This window comes from Rhizopus delemar, genomic scaffold (genome assembly GCF_000149305.1).
Source record: "Rhizopus delemar RA 99-880 supercont3.9 genomic scaffold, whole genome shotgun sequence".
NCBI lineage: Eukaryota > Fungi > Mucoromycota > Mucoromycetes > Mucorales > Rhizopodaceae > Rhizopus > Rhizopus delemar.
Window position 1 is genome coordinate 1,000,201 of NW_027137835.1, and position 20,538 is coordinate 1,020,738.

The following is a 20,538-nucleotide window of genomic DNA, read 5'->3' on the forward strand; positions in this document are numbered from 1 at the left end:
GGTTGTTCATCATTTACCTACACCGACCAGTCCAGTAGAAGCACATCTATTCAGTCAATTCACCGTAAAGACGCCTTCAGAGAGCGTATTTATCTGTCCAGATTGTAATCATACCTTTCATCGAGCACATAATTTAAAATCACATCAAGCAACGCATTCAACCACCAAACCATTTCAGGTAATTCTTCACACATGCACGCTTCATGGTTCATCTATTTATCCTTCCCTGTGTATGTTAGTGTACTGACTGTGAAAAACAATTTTTACGGTTACATGATTTAAAAAGACATCAGAAGCTACATACAGGGGAAAAGCCATATCAATGCACAAACTGCCTTCGATCCTTCAGTCGACTGGATGCATTGAATAGACATAAAAAGACAGAGACGGCCTGTTTGAAATCAAATCAATTGAAACCACTCATGATACCAAACCCAGTCCTGCTTGAACCCGCAGCCCAGCCCATGCCATCAGCCTCACAACATATCAAATTGCCTTCTTTGGTGATTCATGAAAATGCAGATGAAGTAGAGAGATTGAAGCAAAGGGTACATGATTTAGAGATAGAGGTAACATAGGAGATCATGTTCATCTTGTTTTTGCTGATAGACTATGAATAGAATCGTGTGTTGAGATCATTAATAAGACAAGATGAAACCCAAACATGATGCATATTTAAACTTTCTTTTTTTTTCAATGGTGTAAATAAAAAAGTTATATTTATTATTTATAATTTACAATCAAGATATACAACATAAATCGGGTGAAGAAGATGCTGAGGGTATATTATTATTATTCGTATTCAACTGCAATGACCACTGGTCTTCAAATTTATCCTTCCACAAAGTGACCAGCAAGACTCTTTCACGTAAGGTTCTGAATGTCAGCAGGGGTATCTTTTCTTCTTCACTCAGAGGCATCAGGTTCGATATCCACCAGACCAATTTCACACGATCTCGGACGTCTCGATCGAGAGGAGGCGGATCCCCCAAGGGAGCGAGCCAGTGAGAGGTCGGGTTCGATTGTTTGTAGCGAATGAGTTTTCGGATGAAGAGGACCAGGCCATCGATCAGTTCATCCGTCCCAGACTCTTCTCGGTGCCTCACGCTCGGTGACGGGGGGAGGAGGGGTAGACTGGCCGGGGACTGTTCTTGTTTTTTGGGACGAGCGACGGACAGGCCGCGGACGTGCATCTGTAACCAGGGCGCTCGATTCACTTGGGCTGTCTGAGGATGGGCTTGGTGAGCCCAGGATCGACGGGGATGGATCGGTCTGGGGCCTGAGAGGGGGACGGTGAGCTGTGGTCTGGCGGCGATCATGGGTCCAGGGAGGGGTGAGGTGACCTGCTGTGACCGAGCTCGGGAAGCACTGGCGTGCAAGATCTGCTGCTGCTCAAGCATCTGCTGCTGCTCACGATCCAGATCATCGACCCGTTCGATCTCGGCCAGATGATAGCCGTCGACCAAGTGGGCACTGACCACATGAAATCGGTGTGAACCGACGGCTTCCACAATCGAGCGTCCGTCGGGCAAGGTCTGGACATGCATCAGTTCGAGCATGGTCCCATACGCATGATACCCTCTTTCCGTCTTTCGTTTCAGTAGACACAGTCCGAATCGACGTCGACCGGACTGCATCACGCGTCTCAGCATCAGTCGATATCTCGGCTCAAACACATGAATCACACAACTGACTCCTGGGAAGGCCAGGGAGCCGACCATCAGCGGAATCCGATCGTCCGACGGATCCAGTCCGTCCGCAGATTCCTCATCCTCACCAAACATCTGCTGGATCACGGCCGACAGGAGCTGATTGGGCGGTGGGCAGAAATCGAGTGGGTCTCGGCAGAACGGACAGGCGTGTTGATGATCCAGTGAACGGACCAGACAGTTCTTACAAAACGTGTGTCCGCAGGGTGTGGTGGTCGGTAAGGTGAATCGAGTACAACAGATGGCACACTCGAGAATGGCATCCCATTTGCTCTCATCATCCACTGCTTGCATGGCTTGTAGGGTCACATTCGGATTGATGGTCATTGTATGTGTTCGATCGCAAGACACACAGGTCGTATGCTTTCTGTGACAGTTTGTACAGCAGGTGTATCCACAAGGTAAGGTCAGTGGTCGAACGAGTGCGAGTTGACAGGTTGAACAAGTATTGATTGCAGCCATGTCTTGTTTTTGCTTTTTATATACAATGTCACTTTCAGGTTCAACCTGATCGTGCAGTCGTTTATGTTGTATTCGTTGCACTGTTGAATGATGAAAAAAAAAGAGAGAAAGAAAAAAGAAAAAAGTTAAAAATAAACTCCTTTAAAAACTTGCGATCGATCCTTTTGATCCCTTGTGTGTCAGAAAACCTACTTTGCTGTTCCCCAATACTTGGATCTCCGTAAAAGATCGATTGGAACTGATTGGTTATTATTTTATCGAGTGATGTTGAAGCAAGTTGTTAAATGTATTCCCGATTTAACAAACAATGAGCTTCACACCTTTTTCTAAACTCACAAAGCACAGGGGGGGGGATTTCTTTTTCATCTTTTGATTCTTAAAAGGAGAGAGAGAGAGAGAGAAAGAGAAAAGAAGGATTCGATCCGAGGTGAGGTTCAATCTGTTTTCACTGAATCCCATCTGATTTCTTTTTTTTGTTTTATCCCAATTTATAAAAACGGTATCGTAGTTGTCATGCAGTCATTGATGCATATGACAAAAAAGGGGACAAGTGGTTGCGGTAGAACATTATTATTGTTTATGTGAAACATGAATACATTCTACTTGTTTTAATTAAGGCATGTACAAAAAAGAATAAAATGACATGCGTAAATAAAATAAACATCCTTGAGTGATACAGCATTTGAATTCAAAAGAGAGAGAATGATTTGAAATAAAATAAAAAAAAAAAAAAAAAAGAAATGAAAAACGGAGATTGAACTTATTGGGTTCTATTCCTTGACATCAAGACAACCTTTTGAGTCTACCACATTGTCTTTTTCATGATGTATGGCTGCAAGGTCAATCCAAATTCTTTATTTTTTTTTTTATTTCGGAACAGACCGCGATTGAATAAAAAGAGTTTTTTTTTTTTTTTTCTTTATTTTTTTTTTTTTCGTAATGCGAGTATAAACAAAAATCTGTGTGGCCCCTCAAATAGGATAGAGGTGCATGTCATGTATTTGAAAAAAATAAAAAAATAAAAAATGAAAAAGGGGAATCTGGCTTGAAGGTGATTTAAAAAAGTGGTACAAAACAACTTTGATGAATGTGGGGAGGGTAGGTAACGTGTGTGGGTGTACAGTGAAATCGTGAGACAAACAAAAAGGGGAAGGATGAATTCATAGAAAAAGTGAATTTACATGTTTTATTTAAAATGGATTGTTTCCATCACACTGTTTTGAATAAAAGTGATTGTCTAGTGGCATATTATCAAAGGATGTAAAGCGTGCGTTACTTTCTTGTCTTGTGGGTGATGGTATTCTCTTGTTGTCGTAATAACAAACAGGTTCTTTTTGAGCATATTTAAACCAGGATGATTGCTGAGGATAATTCGTGTTATCTTTATGAGAAGGAGCAGGAGAAGCTGGAAATGTGATGTGAGTGGATGGTAAGATGTAACTGGTTTCTTGTTGATATACAGGAGGCGAACACTGAAAGATGGGTGATGTCACAGAGACAGGTGAACTAGAGAAAGCTAAGAGAAAGAAACATGGGACTGAATGGATGAATTTTACCTTGAATCTTTATAGACAAATTGAACACTGCTTGCTTTTGAATTTCTATGTTTCATGTCTAAGAAAGAAAGAGATGAGGGAAATGAATAGGTGAAGATGAATAATACCTTGATGGTCATGATGTGATCTTGATGATTTCTTAAAGGAAGAATCTAAATCTCCTGAAGAAAGACGTCGACGAGAATAATCTAAGAATGGTAAAATTAAAAAAAACTTGATCTCCTTTGTTGATGATTAAAAAAAAAAAAAAAAAGGGGAGTGGCAAAAGAGATTTACAAGGTATGTCCATATAAGGATGGGCCATTTCTAAAAGTAATGCAGATGATTTTCTTCTTGAATCTCCAGTGGAAAGTCTTTTTCCATAGGATTCTGGGTATTCTAGTGAAAGAGGAATTCGAAAGTTTTGCTGCATGAATAAATCAGGAGAGATCCGAATAGAGGATAATTCCGGAATGGATGATGGCGTAGACAGTTTGCCGTCCAAAACATCCTCTTTTGTATAATAACTAATCAGATGCTGTGAGGAACCATTGACTTGGATGCTCAGTGTCTTCTTAATCAGACCACCCAATTTGAATTTGTAAGTGTCCGTGAGGGATCCAACCAAGGCTCGTTCTTGATCGCTTGTCTTTTGTTCCTCATCGCTGTAAGGTCGATTGGGTTGTTTATCATCCAGCAACTCTCGACCATCCAGCTCTCGATAAATTAAAAAATTACCCAAAATACGAGAAGGAGACCAGACAAGACCATCTGTCCATCGTTTGATACCTGAAAAATATCAGTTTACCTTCTTTACTCTCTTTTCTCTTCGTACCTGATTCTTTTTCATCAAAAACAAATACTGTGCCTGATTTTACTGCTCCTCTTTCACGTTCTTGAAGTCTTCTGTTGATTTTTGGTAAGATGCCTTGTCGACAAGCTTCAAAGACAAGTAAAGTGTCTGTTGTGGTTTCAATAAATCCATGAAATGTTTCTGTGATTGGCATGATAAAGTGAATATATAAACAAATTAAAAAATATAAAAGAAGAAAAAAAAGGTATTGATTTTATATCTCTCTTTCTTTCTCTCTTTCTCTCTCTCTTTCTCTTTCTCTTTCTCTCTCTCTTTACTTGCCGAAATATGCAGGAGAGGGAGATGATTATGTTCCAAAGAAGTGTAGAACCAAGAATAAAATATAAAAAAAAAGATTGTTTTATATAAAATTAATTGAAAAAAAAAAAGACAGAAAAAAAAAAAAAACTCACTTTCTCTCACTCACTCACTCTTTTTCTCTCCGCAACCTTTGTGTTTTATCTGTGCGTACTTTCTTTTTCACCCCCTTTCTCTCCTTTCAAACTTGATTTTTCAAAACAGTTTAATTTTCAGCTTTCCCCTTTCTCCTTTACTAATTTAAAGAGAAAGGGGAATAGAAAAGAGTGAAAAGGGAAATGGACGATAGGTTGTTTCTATAAAAAGTACAATTCTTTCTTGTCTCCTTTCTAATCCGAATAAAAGGAGAGAGAGAGAGAGAAAGAGATTATTATCGATCGTATGTATTTTGTTCTTATTATTGACAAAAAGATATGAAACCCTTATTGACAAAAGAAAGAGTAGTAAATACTCCTCTTTTTCTCCTAAAGTATGCATGCAGATTTATTTGAATGATTGACACAATAGAAATGAGGGGTTAAAGAATCGTTTTCTTCCTTTCATTTCCCCCCCCCATCTCCTAATCACAGAGGATAAGGAGAACAAGAATATATAAAAAAAAACCGTACGTTTTTTTTTTTTTTTTTTTTTTTTTTAAAAGAGTAAAACAAATGATGCTATTTCACTGAATGTTTGGTTTGAAATGTCAGTGTGATCTACAAATGAGACATATTCTTTCTCAATGTTTATTTTACGCCTACTTTTGTGCATTACATTCCTGACCATCCAATCGATCACTTTATGAGTTTACATGTCTCTTTCAACTTTTATTTGCAAATAGAATACATCCGTCATTTGAATAGGAGATACCAAATTCAGTTTTAAATCGATTTGTGATCGAGGGCATTCCAAGAAAAGCAAGACAATGTCCTGAAAATGATCACATGACACATTGGCAACAATGTCACACGAAACGATAGCCACTCCTATTTTACTATTTAAACAAAATGAATTTTATTGAATCTATGTACATACAACTCCAAGAGAGTCAAGAAAGAAAAGAAATGTATGAAACGAAAAGGGGGGTAATAAAATAAATTAAGCAGTGACCTGTTGAGCTTCTCTCTTCTTTTTAGAGGCCATGAAGGCAGCACGCATCTTGAAATAATCTTTATGAAGACCACATTCTGTCTTTTGTTTTCCAGACCAACGACCTGATCGTTCGTTATCACCCTCCAAAGGTGCCTTGGTCGAATGCCAATCACCAATCGATCGATAGCCTTGATCGACCAAGGCATTGTAGGGTACTTCATTCGCACGAATATAAGTCCAGACTTGTTGAAAGTCCCAGTAGGCCAAAGGGTTCAGTTTGATCAGACCAGTAGAGTCCACTTCCAAGATCGGAATCGTTTCACGGTCTCCCTTTTGACTGCGACGACGACCGGTGATGACCGACTGCACCTTTAATTCTTCATAGGCTCGACGAGCCGGTTCGACCTTGACAAGATAATCATAGGCATCTTCATCTGTCTCCCACAGCCTTGAACCGTACTCTTGTTCGAATTGAGCTGCTGTGCTGACATTCATTGGCTTATAGACCTTGAGAGGGACATGGTAGGTCTCTTGACAACGGCTGGCGAGGTCCAATGTTTCCTTGAAATGATACAAAGTGTCCAAGAAGATGAGGGGCACCTTGTGGCTTTCACCACGATCCACACTGATCTTGTTAATCATGTCCAAGGTCGCAAGGCCCGTCAAACCAAAGGCGGTGGTCTGATAAAGATTGGGTAAGGCATCCATGGCCCATTCCAAGATCTGTTGAGGTTCCAGTGTCGAAAGATGTTCATTCAACTGTCTTAATCGTTCGGAACTCAAATCACTGCCGGATTGTATTTTACTTTGAAGTGTAGATGAAGGCATGGCTTTTTTATTATTCAAAAGAAAAAGAAAAAAAAAAAAAAGTGAGGTTCGATTGAGTTTTATATCATCATTTTCTTTCACTCTTGATTAGGTGGCAAAGATAATAATAATTAAAACTTTACACTGAGATGACATTTTCAACCAATCGAATTAAAGTGAAATGGCGAAATTCATAAAAATATCCTCGTCAACTAGACTCTATCGAATCCCCTGTTGAGGAATTATAGTAAAAAAAAGAGAGATCCTTGATTATTCAGCTTCCCTCTCCTTCTCACTCTCTCCCTCCCTCCTTCTCTCACTCACTCTCTCTCTTCTTGTTCTTTATGTCACCTCTATCTCTGTTATGATTCACATAAGCTTCTATTGCATGGTTCATATTCAATCCACATTGAACCATTCTCTTTGTGTTGCATGGTTACACCTTGATCTCTTACCTCACCTTGCGTCATGGATCAAGATAAGGAAAGGTTGAACAGTGAAAGGGAGATAAACTCAGTCTTTGTGACTTTTTTCTTTAAGCTTATAAAAGACGTCCACTGAGGGATGTCTACAAAGCATGAATAAAATCAAAAATAGCAGTAGAGATCTGAATGAGATAGCCAACATGTCTCGCTGTGTCTAAAGTCGGGTAGATGGTTTATTTCTTAAAATTTTTATTTAGCAGGTCATAATGACTCCATCTTTTTCAGAGCTATTAAAATCACTGCTTGTTTATCATGACACATGCCATAAACTACCTGATTGTAAATAGGCTCCAAGTGCACAAAAATAAAGCCATGATCATGTTTCTGATATGAACCTATTCAACATCTCATACCATAGCAACCATTCCCTCTCCCCCTTTTTTTTTGCTGACGGGCCGCAACGTTTTTCACTTGTAAAACAAAAGGTTACTTCAGCCAGTGGAGGCGTCTCCTTTGAAGCTCTTGATCGCACTTTGTACCGAGCAAGAGACTTATCCTTCAACCTCCTCCTCTCCTCACTCAACTTTGATTCTCTTTTGTGCCTGTTGAACCCTACTCGGTTAGACCAAATCGTTTGAACCTTTTCCCCTGCTTTTCCTTTTTTTTTTTTTTTTTTTTTTTTTTTTTTTTTTTTAGAAATAGGAAACAAAGTCTTTTTGTCACAGTTTAAAGACAGGTCGCTCTCCTTGTCGGTTTTCTTCCTGCCTAAAAAGACTGTCGAGGGAACTTTTCAGAGATCCCACTCGTTTATCTTCACAAACTCGTCTTCTCCACTGTTTGTCTTTTAAAATCATTTGACTCGTTTTGCGCGTCGTTATGTAAAGAGGGGCGTGCCATAGGGCCATTTGGGAGGGTGTTGTTGGTTGCAGGCCGCTGCTAGTATTTATTTCTTCTGGCACTCATTCATCAGTCATACCATGTTTAACTGGATGGATTCCTTCTTGTCAAGTGGGTTCATTTAAAGGCTCTCAAATCACTTGCGCGCTGTATATCATAGATAACACTTTATACTATATACAATAGACAGTTCATAAAGCTCTACCGACTCTCTTGGACCACAAATCATATTGCTATATTCCCAGACATCGTTTGTATCGAATGAGCTCTCTCTCTCTCTCTCTTCTTTACACAATAAAAAGGTCAAGAAGCTCATCGGTGGCTTGAGTAATTACTTTTATTAATCAAGAGATCTTAACATGCCTATTCTACAGGATATGCTAACCCTCAACGATTGTTTGACTTTTTGATTGCTTTGAATAGAATTTAGTAACCCATAAGAATAGTATTCAAACGCAAGCATTTTACGACCCTGTGGCATGAGAGTTTTGGTTACATTGCTTGTGACAATCTTGTTCACCAAAGACTTGACTGTCAGAACTCTGCTTTATACTGACAGAGATAAAATTGTACAGCTACTTTTGAATCCCTCCTAGGATGGCCCTATCTGACTCATGCTTGTAGTGATTTTAGACAGATACTGCTCAAGGTGGCTGTATAATTGTCTAGAGTCTATTGCAAAAAGATGACTATCATTTTGAAAAAGTATTAAAATATAAGTCTTGTATTATACTTTCTAGGAACCTACATTTGAACCTGACAATAAAGTACGATTACGCCTTATTTAAACAAGATTTTTTTTAGCTTTAGGCTATTTTCTGTTGTCTTTTTATTATGTTGAAGAGATATCATTGTGAAGCCTTGATTTTTATTTCTGAAATTTATTCTATTTTATTATTAAATAATCTGCTTCTTTTCTTGCCATCATTTCATACAAACATGGAAATGATGAAAGAAGGAAAGGAGAAGAAATCGATTTGATACTCAATTTAACGCGATTGATTCAGTAAACCTCTCTTTATGATTGCTTTATATACTGTCTAGTGGCATACATCATCTTAAGAGAAGGAAAATGAAGTCAATTGACGATTATTAAGCTTGGGCCATATTCACTGCACCATAACATCGTTCTTGCCTTTCAATGTATGTTACCATTAGTATGTGGATTACATGAAAGCAAGATTCTTCTTTTGTATTTTGTATCATCTTTTTTGATTTATACAAAAGATATACATTAAATCGCTAGGGAGAAGGAAAAAAAAAAAGCGTTCAACTATTTAATCATATTGAAATTATGTGTTGTTTTTATTTATAATTGAAGCAATTCATGATTAGATACCTTATTCATCTTGCAAAATCAAAACATTTTCTTTGATTTTCAGTATGTCTAATTTTATCAAGAGATCTACAACATCCGATATATGATGTCTTCTCTCAGTTTTAGATGGAAATTCCTAAATGATCAATCAGTTTTTTTTTTTTTCTTTTTTTTTTTTTTAAAAAAAAAAGCTTATACAAACATTTTGTACATCTTCCATTGATAATTTTTTATCCTCGCTTGAAAATATCAACTCTAGCACTCTACCCATCGTCTTTCCATGTTTAAATAATGTTTTGCATAGTTTTTTAATCTGTCCAATCCAGAATATTTTCACATTTTTCTCATCCTTTGACCCAGTGGACAACTTCTCTGCCTCAAGAGATTTCAAATACTCACTACATACTCTTTCACAATCTACCAAAGTAGAAGTAGTCGGATTGATTTTCTGCAACTTGATGATAGCATCCTCAATCAATGCCAATTGACCTTTATATTGCGAGACTGAACCTAGAGTGATCGTGCTATCCGATGACAGCTCGTTTGCTGTTCCCTGCACCCTTTTCACTGCCTCCTCTTTCTCTTTCAACCCAGCCAACTGATCCTCCAATCTGTCCAATTCACTCTGCAACTCGTATTTTCTCCTAGCATCTTGACCTTGACCCAATGTGACACGCATCCGGTTGGCTTGTAATTCGGCAATCGCCAATTCGATTTCCTCCACTTCCTTTTCTTCTTTAACGCACAGCTGTTCGATTTCCTCCATCTGTTTTTGTGTACGCTTATTTTTTTTTTGAAGATCCACAGATTCACTAAAAGACTGTTGTGATGATGCCTGCTGTTCTTCTCTTTTCTTGTTCTTTTCAATCGCCTGCTCCAATTCAGCCTCCAGCTCTTTCTTGAGTGATCGTTGTCTTTGTATTTGAACTTTAAAATGTTCCTGCTCATCTTCTTGCTTCATCATATACAGACGAACAACAGACAGTTGTCTTTCAATTTCTTCTTGAATATTGGGTGCAATGGCTTGATGGGCAGAATCAACATCGGTTTGCATAAAAAGCTCTGAATGCTATCAATTGTGTGTGTGAGATATAAAGGAGAAAAGCAAGCAAATCGTTGAATTGTTTTACTCTGGTATATCTGGTTAATTTGGATTGTCCCTTGAAATGATCAATGGTCGATCCAAGCGTTGAATTTATATTTCTCAGCTAATGTGAATCATTAAAACAAAAGACAACCAATATAGAGATGTACATTACTGCATTTAGTGTTTTATCTAAGCATATCACTGAACCAGTCAGATTCTCTCTTAAGTCATAAGGTTCTTGCCAAGGCTCTTCATTTTCTGATCTTTCACGATTCTCTAATCTTTCCACATGTTCTAATCTACTGGACGACATTTAAAGAAGAGTCGGAAAAAAAAATGTTTTTTATTTTTTTTTTAAACGAAGAGAACGCATAAACGACTCAGCGCGTCTTATTTGTTATTTCAAAGGATTGATTGTTTAGCGTCAAATTTATCTTTCAAATGTAGTGTTCAAGCTAATCTTAAGAAGGAAGAAGGTCACACGATACCTCACAACAGTAAGGATGATATCTCAGAGGTTTCACTTGTCCCTAAATAATGATCCCAACTAGAGTTTACTCTTCCTTAAATCATTGGACAACATCAATAATCTATTTCCACATCGTCTAGATTAAAAAACCTTCTTTTTTTTTTCCATATCAGTACACAAACATGTCCATTATTAAAACAGGTCCATTACCCCACATTTAAAAATATATAAGGGCTTATCCTTTTTCAATAAAAGATTAAAGCCTCACTGATAAATCCAATGATACCAATGTTTATTAACATAAGGTCTAGATGTTGAATATTTTATAAATCATGAATAAACCTCATTGTATCCTTATCTTGTATTATATCGCAAGTCTTTCTAGCATATGAAGCTTGTCAGAACATAGAGCGCACTCTTTCTCGCCTTATCCAATAATTCTTTTTCTTTTTTTTACATTGCATATAAAGTGGTTTTCTAAAACAATAATCTAGCCAAATTTTGTTTATTCTTTCAATGTCAACTTTTTAGTGATCGCCTCCTTCAGCAGCATGACCAGCCTTGGACAGAAGGTAAGCATGTCTGGACTTGGCAGAAGTGTAAATGTAGTAACCAAGACCAAAGGCAACACCAACATAAGGAACTTGAGAAGCAACACGACGAGCTGTGTTGAAGACAGCAGCATGAGCAGCACCAGCAAAAGGTTTTTGCTCAAAAGGAGACAAAACATAAGTAGTGACGCCCTATCGATAGCATGAGTTGTCTATTTCGTTTGGCTGTTTCTTTCTTACTCTTTGAGTGGGTCCACCCATAGCACCCCACCATCCCATGTAAGTCTTTGCAGCAGCTCCACCCATTTTTAGTTCAAACTATAATAAATTCAGTTTAATCAACAAAGTGACATGTCATTCATTCTCTTACTTATTGATACAAATAAAAGGGGAAAACTTTATTTGCGAGGGGGGGTTGATTCTGTACTTGGGCTGTTAAATGGGGTGTAAGTAGGGATGGTCTACATGTGTCATTGCGTTCAAGCATTCATGTTCATACAAGGTATCTGATGATTTGAAATGAGTAAAAAGATATACAGAGTAGATGAAAGCGTCAATCTCAAGTATTCTAATGAGTAGCAAACTTTTTTGTGATACGTTTCGAAGGTGCCGACCCAAGCCTCCCCCTTTTATGTCATCACCTCCCCCAGAGAAAGAATACAGAAGGAATAAATGCATAAAAGACGGAATAGGCACATTGGATGAATAGATGATCATGTTTTGTAGCAAATTTGAAAAAAATGGAAACCTAATTGAACCATTCAATATTAAATAGTCTGGATCAGCATAAAAACAAAGCAAAAGTGAAAGTGCCTAAAGGTGACACATTACTTCGATCAACGTCGGACAAAGATCAAAGCCCACATTTGTTTTTGTATCTTAAATCCGTACCGTGGCTCAAGGAATTTATCAAAGGCAGAATTCGACTTCTTCTTGTGTTGGTGATGTCATGTATGATTCACGTAAGCAATATCTTTACTTTATCAGCAGATTAATGGAAATAAAGATGATACTTTTATCAAAAAGTCAACAGTTTATTGTATGCAGTGGTCACCAAATTCCTTTTATATAAAAGAGAATAAACATAAATCATTTGAATACAAGAATTTTTTAATCAATAATGCTCAGCTTTAGTGTATACTTCATTGGGAAATTTAACATATTATTTAAGCGATAAAAAAATAAAAATCAAGCTTAATGTTTCTGCATTAGAAAACAAGGTTACTTTTAAGAATAAGACTCATTCAAGCTTTTTATCTAAAAAGGCATAAATCAAGTAACACAAACACAAAAGACCTTTTTCTTTTCTGTAAGATCTTTTTTTTTTTGACACTGCTTTTTTTTTTGTTTGTTTGCTTATTGACTTACAAAAGGTGCCTTCTTCCTTCCAACCCCCTTTTTTTAAATCATGCCTTTTAATGTATCACATAACAAGAGTAGGAAAAACGCACGGCTAAAGAACATACTGGAACCGCATGAACCAAATCAAAAACCAATTCGATCCTTCCTTTCACCATTGAATAAAAAGGTAAAAAATAAAAAAGAAAATTAGTGTTTTATTTTCTTTGGAACTGACAATGCAAAGCACGCAAGAGATACAAGCGCAATTGAGTTCATTCCTATTTGTGATTGGCCAATGGCAGATCATCCTCCTGAACCCTCCCTCAAAAAAACTGGCTTAAAAGAATCCAAGTGCAGACGCGTATTTATGGACTGGATAAAAGCAGCTGATGAATCATGCAGTTCAATTGAGCCACCCAAGGAAATGCAACTATTCTTAAATGAACAAGGCAAGCTAGAAGGCATTCGATTGATTTCGAGACATGACGGATTACATAAAGATTTCTTAGAATTCGGTGGAAGGCTGCAATACATTGCGCCCGAGCTGATAGAGAGCACTGAATATCATGCAAAATCAGTCAATGTGTGGTCATTGGGCATTATACTCTATTGTCTGCTGATTGGAAGGTATCCGTTTAATGAAATAGGTTTATCTCATCAAGCGCTATTTGATAAAATGATTCAGTTAGAATACACTCTTCCTCTTAGTTTATCTTCAGGTAAAGCATCACATCTATGGATTCAACTAAAGAAATCAATATAGAAGCCCGAGATTTGATTGAACGAATGATGGCACCTCAAGCATCCCGAATATCATTTGACAGTCTTTTGTGTCATCCATGGTTTAAGAAAACAAAGACAAGGAACCCAATCCTATTAGTCAAAAACACCCTTCACCTCATCTTTCATGGTCCTTATCCTTTTAAAAAGAGGCCACTTTAATCTATTTCACTTCTGCCTGGAAGCAATCCAATAAAAATTCATTTTTTTCGGCCAATCATAAGCCAAGTGACTTTACATTTTTTTTTTTTTTAGTGACAGCCCCCCTTCCTTTTTTCCTTCTTTTTAACACAACTGAAATGAAATTGAAGCAACTCAAGGTTAGACCCAAAAAGATGCTTGAAGCAAGCCCTTGTATTGTTGAAATGGGAGCTTTGTTCGAATGTTGGGCAACAGCCGGTGTTAATGACAGTCGCTGTACAGCTGTTGCTCAATCTTTAACCAACTGTATGCAAAAGCCTGTAAGTTGTGCATCTCAAAAGACAGGAAGGAGGGAATTATTAAAGAACTTTTTTTTTTTCTTAATAGGCAACCAAAACAAAGCATACAAATACAATCAACTACCATTTAGCAAGATTAAGCAGACAATTGTAACATATTTGAAAGTGTATCATATTTAATAGAATAAAATCAGTTTCTCTCTACACAAAGGATTTTAACAGCGCATTTGAGAAGATGAAATACTTTATAAAAACCTACAGCTGTTTTTATATTTTTTTTATATCTTGTACATGAGTTGAATGATGGAAACGTATCCTATATGAAAGAAGTGATACAGCAAATAGTGAGAAAAAAGTTCAATCGTACGCTCTCGTTTAATCAAGACGATATGAAGAGCTTTGGACCCCTAGAATTGTTTGATTGAGGTGGGGATACCACATTCTACTTGATTTCTCTTTACATTTTGCAAAGCGTGGTTTCTTGAAGTACAATATGAACCAAAAGAACTGGACGATATTAATTAAAAAATAGATTTTAAACAAGGTCAGGTAGAAGGTGTTTAAAAAGTGCACTATTGATATGTGTTGGGCAAAGAATGTTTTTTTTTAGTCAGTGAAAGACATAAAGAACACGACCATTTTCCTACTATTATTTTTTTCAGGTATTGAAATGAGTTGCTTATGCGGTTTTATTCAATAAAGCATAAAAAGAAAAAGTTAATAACGTTTTGTGAATGTCAATTCCAATGTATTAGGAGCAATAGAAAGCGGTTTCTCATACTGGATACGATCATAATGAATTGAATCCTTTGGTACATCGATTTCATACTTTCTTACTACAAAGGAAATGTTTGGTTTCAAATCAAATAAAACAAAAAAGAGGACTTACACAACATTGTCAAAACGAGTCTTTGTTCCATTAAACTAAAGTTCATTCCAAGACATTGTCTAGATCCGTTTCCAAATGGAACCCAAGTTAAACCTTCATGATCCTCTTGTCCTCCACCCTCACCAAATCTTTCGGGCATAAAGTCATCAGGATTTTTCCAATTCTTTGGATCTCGGTGAATGGCACATGCGTCAATGACAACTTCTGTGTCTGCTGAAACAAAGATATCTTTCAAATATGTATCTTTGGCTGCTTTACGCGAAGGCAATAAGTCAAGAGGTCCATTGAGTCGAAGGTTCTATTCATTTTAAGGTAAATCACCTTATGTTTGTGTGATGTATTGTTTTCATGTACCTCTTTAATGACCATGTTTAAGTACTTCATTTGTTTTAACTGTTCAAGTGTAGGCTCGACATCCATATGATTATCACCAAGGACGCTAATGATTTCTTCCCTTAACTTTTGCTGTATATGCTACAATATAAATATACAAGATGAATAAATAGGAAGGGCATTTCCTCTTTTTTTTTTTACGAAAAAAAAAAAATACCTTATCTTTGGCAATCTGGTAGAGGCAAAATGATAAACTATGAGCAGTCGTTTCATGACCTAAAGTTAATTTCGTCAGCTTTAACATATGATATATATTTATTTTTTTACCGGCCAAGAAGAACACTGCAATATTATGCTATTTTAAAAGGATTAGTAAAAGGTTTATCTTTCTTCTATGCCAGCTTATTACTCGTAATTGCTCACTCGTTTCCAAAGCTTCACCTTGTAATTCAGCTTCCAACATCAAAGTAAGCAAATCTTTTTCATTATCAGGTTTATTACTGAAACGACCATTTTGAAGTTCTTGACGTTTCGTGCTTACTAATTGATCAAACTTTTCGTTCAACCTTACGACAGCCTTAGCAGCTTTTCTTCTTTTAGGCACGACATATATCAACAGATTTTCCATTGAAGCAAACACATTGATAATAGGATCAAATAAGGCCTCTGTCAATTGTGTGTAAGTGGAAGTCCAATTCTCTGGATCGCCTTTAAGAGCTTTAAAGTCAAAATCTAATCAAATTATTTAATAAAGAAAACGTCTTATCTTTTTCATTTGTAAAGCCGTACCAAAAATAGCGAGTCCGAGTACATCGAGGGTAAAATCCTTCATCCTTAAACTAATAGGAATTCTTCCGTCCGCATCTTCAATAACCGAGAAAAGTGAAGGAATTACACGAGCCATTGTTTTTATAGGCATTGCACGATGAAAGACTGGATTCATTATCTATTTTGATAAATTAAGATACAACAGTTTTCTTTCTTTCTTTCTCATTACCCTTCTTTGATCTTTCCATTGTTCTCCATTTGATAAGACAACGTTATCAAAACCAAAATACTTAAAAAGTGGGCTATTCTTTCCTAAGGTCTCTATTCGACGAGTTGATTTAGGAAAAATGTCTTTTTTTTTTTAAAAAAAAAAAAGGATTATAAGCAAGCTTATAGTAAAGCTTTTTTTTTCTCTTATAAACCTGATTTCAACAGAATTTGCTTTGCAACCACTGGGTCCGCAACATAAAGAGCCCAACCAAAAGGTACTTTACTCTACAAATACAATTGGGAAAAAGAATAGAGACTCTATATTATCTTACAACGTAAAATCCTCTACCCTCTTCGATAGCAGGTCGAGTGATCCTTTTGAGACGGCTATAGGGCGGTTCGCTTTTTAAAAATGATTTGGCCATAGCAAAATAAGACACGCAAGGTAGGTGGCGCAAGTATTTAGGCACTCGAAAAAAAGAATAAATTTTCTTGAGAACAATTAAAAAGATGATAGCAGCAATATAAGAAGCTTTTGACCTCTTTTGAAGTAAGGAAATTATGCTATGAAAGGTTGCATTATACTTTTTAATTAACACATCCATTGTTTTAAAGTAAATAGAGAAAAGAAAGGAAATGACGCAAAGACTATCGATTTCAATTTATACTTTATTTTTTAAAATGAAGGGAGGCGAGTTTAACCAATCAAAAGAATATTCACACAGAAAATAAACATACTTGCATAATTCACACAATCTTCTTCTTGTCTGCTCATGTTTCAAAAACAAATAACAATTACTCAAAACTGTTTTACTTGGACGTTGTCGCTATTTGTTTTCGTATAAAAAAAGTATGAGGTTCTGGGTACAGTTTTTTATGCATTGATCATGTTTATATTTATTAGATCATAAGGCCATAACACTGGTATACATTTTATATAGAAATGACTAATGATGCTTTATTACTTTTGAATGGATAATGTGATACGTTTTGAAAGGTGAAAGACAACAACAAGAAATAAATTATTATTATCGTTTTCTGCAGTTTTCCATAGCTTGTAATTAAATATTATAACTTATAATTCATAAAAATTTAGATAGAAATGTACAAGTTTTTAATATTCCTATCATTATTATATTCTTTTTTATGTCCTTGGATTACATAATTATAAAGAATGAAATTGTCAGTATAATCTTAAATCGGTGAACTAAGCAAGGAAGCAAGAAAAGCAATTTATAAAAATAACATAAGGAAAAGAGAAGCAAAAAGGCCTATGGAATAAAACTCTGTAACACTATTTAATAAGAATATTTGATAAAACACAAATAATTATGCATGTTGAGATAAACGCTCACTGAAATCAATTTTATTGGATTTTTGAGATTAAATAAAGGCATAATCAACAAACCAAAAACTTATGACGCTTTAATACAGTGTTTCCAGGGCTTAAACCCACTAACAAGACAACTGAAATTGATGTCAGTGGCCAACCAAAATCAATTTCAGAATTTCAAAAATAAAAGTCGTATTTTTAGAATCATTTCTGTTGCTTAGAAATCATGTTGTGATTCTTGGGACTGAAAAAAAAAAAAATATGAAAGTGTTTTTTTTTTCCTCAATACTTTACAATTTAACTTGAGTGCAATATTTTTATATGAAGATGGGCATGGAAGTCTTGATGAGAATGATAGTTCTGAGTCCATGGACTATATTGTTGATCAGAATGAATTAACTGTTGAGACAATTGCTACTCATTCTGAATACCTGAAAACTGTAGCCTCTAGTGAATCTTCTCTGACTTGCCCAATGATGATAGAAAAGCTAAAGGATGAAGCTATCCATCTAAAGTAAGCAAATACAAAACGGGACTATATGCGTTATACTGTCCAGGATAAAGCTAAGTTTTTCGATCTGAAGATTGAAAAGTGCATGAGTGCATCAGCTGCAACGAAGCAGTTGGGTATTTACGTTCGGACAGCACAGCGATGGGTAAAGCAGTATAATATGTGCCCTGATAGCATTTTTGAGGATTGTAAAAAAGTAGGTCGTAAGTGTATCTTGACTGAAAAGCATAAAATGACAGTTATTAACTTCATTGATACTAATCCCTCTGCTACTGTTGTTAAAGTGACTGAGCACTTATCGAAACAATTCAATGATCTTAAAGTTTCACGCAGCATTGTTTATAACTTTATGATAAATAAATGCAACCTTCATTGAAAAAAAGCAAATTTTCATATTGAAAGAAACAGCCCAACAAAGATTAAGGAGAGGTACGACTGGGTGTTTAGGATAGGGGGGTTTTAGGTAAAAGTAGTATAACAACAAAGATAAAGAAATACTGTTAGAACTTGGTATCTCTTTATTAAGTTAAGATAACTAAGATTGAATATATCATTAATTCTACATGTAAAAAGTGAGAGTATTTATAGACATGATACGGATAAAGAATTAGGACAGATTTATGATCAATTTGACAGAATAGATGATTACTATTTCTAATTATTAGTTTAGCCTGTTCCTAGCTTGTATTGTCAATTATGCTATTGGGATGGTTTCAGATAACTCTGGATGTAGGACTATTTAGGAGACGGTACGGATGAATATAAATCCTCTAGTTCCGTGATGGATATTACGGCTAATAATAATATCTCAGTTAGGATAAAGGTTTACATGACTTAATGATAATCCGGTAAGTAATTGTCATTCCTTATTCAACATGCTCATATCATCAATAAACTATATTACAACCACGCCATCATTTGACTGTGTGAAGTTAATATGAATAAAGCTTAATATAAAAATCTAATCAAAGTCTTTTATTGATCTGTGTTGGGAATAATGTTATAAATGATTCCAAGTTATGTCAGCATATTATTCAGGATCATATTTGATTCCTTTTACTAAAATAAAGTGACTATAATCTTATGTATCCTTAACAGGAGCGATGGTCTACTTCTTTCGCAATGTTCGAAATAGAACCTTTAGAAACATGTGACTCGTTGCTGATAACATCGTACGACTTTCCTCTTCTTAAAGCGGAGATAATAGCATTTCGCTGAGTTTCTGAAATTTCGCGATTTACCATTACTTGAAATGTCGAGATGGAGCAATGAGAGATTACAATGAAAAAACAAAAAAAAACAGAATCGACCAGGGCTGCCTTGTAATAGCAGAAGCAGTCACGGGTAAAAATCATGATAACAGTCACGAGTTAGTTCTATGTTATTTGGGAACATAGACGTAAATTTAGTTCATATTCAAAAAAACCCAAAAAATTGTTCATTTTGATTTTGATTTTCGATTGGATATTTTCCAGCCTTCACACATAGCACGTAATATTCTTACAGTGTTGTAAATAGCTGAGAAGCAGTGCTTCATAATGGTTTGTGCTGAGTGCTGATTGGAGATTATGCGAAGCAGGTTTAGTACGAAATGTGTAAAAGGCGGTTCAAAATGAACAATTTTTTGAGGTAGTGTAGTATATCCGTCAAAAATAATCTCTGTTGTAGAACAGTAACTGATTGTAGTTGACATTAATAAATATAAGTCTTAATACAAGATCATAATTAAAATAAAATAAAATACAAGTTTATTTAAATAAGATCATACAATCAATTCCAATTAAACATGTTCTAAAAGAATATGTATTGTATTCATGAGAGTTCTTTGATAAGAAGAAGTATCAACTAAAATAACCAAATCCAATCCAATGTCAGGAATATTGCTAATCTTTCACATAATTGAAATAGCGCGTAAAATAACGTTATTCAAATCAGTGAGAAATTCCCAGAATAAAAGATAATCTATGACAGACATACAAAAGAACAAATGAAAAGTTTTCATAATCATAATTATAGATAACACTTGCTAAAGTACCTGAATATTAGAAGAGCGATAACAATAGAAGATATCAAGCCACTCACTCAATAAGATATAAATACCTGCCTTCAATTAGAATAATTTTTACTTTAACTTAAACTGAAATAAAGATCAGTCTCAAAAAGTATCCAAACTGTTTCTTTATTTTTGTTTCTACCTTTTTCTGAATTACTATTACCATTATACAACATGACCATCTCTGGACCATACAATTCAGCAACACCAAGGACAAACTCATGGAATAGCTTGTGGGCTATCATGGCTTCATTCTGGGTAATGCATGGACGACATACAATATGACAGGCCTGTACAAACTTTGCCCAATTTTCCTTATGACGGACTGGAAGACGAGACTTGAGCAAAAGAGGAGAAAGAGCAAGACACCAGGTTCTC

The 20,538-nt window shown here is 35.9% G+C and overlaps 9 protein-coding genes across 9 annotated transcripts; 2 read left to right on the forward strand and 7 right to left on the reverse strand.

Moving 5' to 3' along the window:
- Positions 1-740: 740 nt before the first annotated feature.
- Positions 741-2,036, reverse strand: RO3G_11464 (uncharacterized protein; the record flags this gene model as incomplete). Its single annotated transcript, XM_067666048.1, has 1 exon — positions 741-2,036. The coding sequence occupies one exon, from the start codon at positions 2,034-2,036 to the stop codon at positions 741-743; it is 1,296 nt and encodes a 431-aa protein (XP_067522149.1).
- Positions 2,037-3,361: 1,325 nt separating this feature from the next.
- Positions 3,362-4,713, reverse strand: RO3G_11465 (uncharacterized protein; the record flags this gene model as incomplete). The annotated part of the gene is made up of 5 exons (XM_067666049.1): positions 3,362-3,677; positions 3,728-3,785; positions 3,835-3,915; positions 4,004-4,495; positions 4,542-4,713. 5 exons carry the CDS (start codon positions 4,711-4,713, stop codon positions 3,362-3,364), a joined length of 1,119 nt encoding a protein of 372 aa, XP_067522150.1.
- Positions 4,714-5,954: 1,241 nt separating this feature from the next.
- RO3G_11466 (phosphoadenosine phosphosulfate reductase) lies at positions 5,955-6,776 on the reverse strand (the record flags this gene model as incomplete). The annotated part of the gene is made up of 1 exon (XM_067666050.1): positions 5,955-6,776. The coding sequence occupies one exon, from the start codon at positions 6,774-6,776 to the stop codon at positions 5,955-5,957; it is 822 nt and encodes a 273-aa protein (XP_067522151.1).
- A 2,741-nt stretch (positions 6,777-9,517) lies between these two features.
- On the reverse strand, positions 9,518-10,795 carry RO3G_11467 (uncharacterized protein; the record flags this gene model as incomplete). The annotated part of the gene is made up of 3 exons (XM_067666051.1): positions 9,518-9,531; positions 9,663-10,464; positions 10,655-10,795. 3 exons carry the CDS (start codon positions 10,793-10,795, stop codon positions 9,518-9,520), a joined length of 957 nt encoding a protein of 318 aa, XP_067522152.1.
- Positions 10,796-11,478: 683 nt separating this feature from the next.
- On the reverse strand, positions 11,479-11,808 carry RO3G_11468 (UcrQ family protein; the record flags this gene model as incomplete). The annotated part of the gene is made up of 2 exons (XM_067666052.1): positions 11,479-11,694; positions 11,743-11,808. The coding sequence occupies 2 exons, from the start codon at positions 11,806-11,808 to the stop codon at positions 11,479-11,481; spliced, it is 282 nt and encodes a 93-aa protein (XP_067522153.1).
- A 2,114-nt stretch (positions 11,809-13,922) lies between these two features.
- Positions 13,923-14,217, forward strand: RO3G_11469 (mitochondrial 37S ribosomal protein mS37; the record flags this gene model as incomplete). The annotated part of the gene is made up of 2 exons (XM_067666053.1): positions 13,923-14,084; positions 14,152-14,217. 2 exons carry the CDS (start codon positions 13,923-13,925, stop codon positions 14,215-14,217), a joined length of 228 nt encoding a protein of 75 aa, XP_067522154.1.
- A 563-nt stretch (positions 14,218-14,780) lies between these two features.
- RO3G_11470 (uncharacterized protein) lies at positions 14,781-16,189 on the reverse strand (the record flags this gene model as incomplete). Its single annotated transcript, XM_067666054.1, has 7 exons — positions 14,781-14,899; positions 14,953-15,250; positions 15,307-15,426; positions 15,503-15,561; positions 15,613-15,640; positions 15,695-16,017; positions 16,075-16,189. The coding sequence occupies 7 exons, from the start codon at positions 16,187-16,189 to the stop codon at positions 14,781-14,783; spliced, it is 1,062 nt and encodes a 353-aa protein (XP_067522155.1).
- Positions 16,190-17,964: 1,775 nt separating this feature from the next.
- Positions 17,965-18,483, forward strand: RO3G_11471 (uncharacterized protein; the record flags this gene model as incomplete). The annotated part of the gene is made up of 2 exons (XM_067666055.1): positions 17,965-18,110; positions 18,282-18,483. 2 exons carry the CDS (start codon positions 17,965-17,967, stop codon positions 18,481-18,483), a joined length of 348 nt encoding a protein of 115 aa, XP_067522156.1.
- A 1,515-nt stretch (positions 18,484-19,998) lies between these two features.
- On the reverse strand, positions 19,999-20,405 carry RO3G_11472 (uncharacterized protein; the record flags this gene model as incomplete). Its single annotated transcript, XM_067666056.1, has 2 exons — positions 19,999-20,069; positions 20,303-20,405. The coding sequence occupies 2 exons, from the start codon at positions 20,403-20,405 to the stop codon at positions 19,999-20,001; spliced, it is 174 nt and encodes a 57-aa protein (XP_067522157.1).
- Between the last annotated feature and the right edge of the window lie 133 nt (positions 20,406-20,538).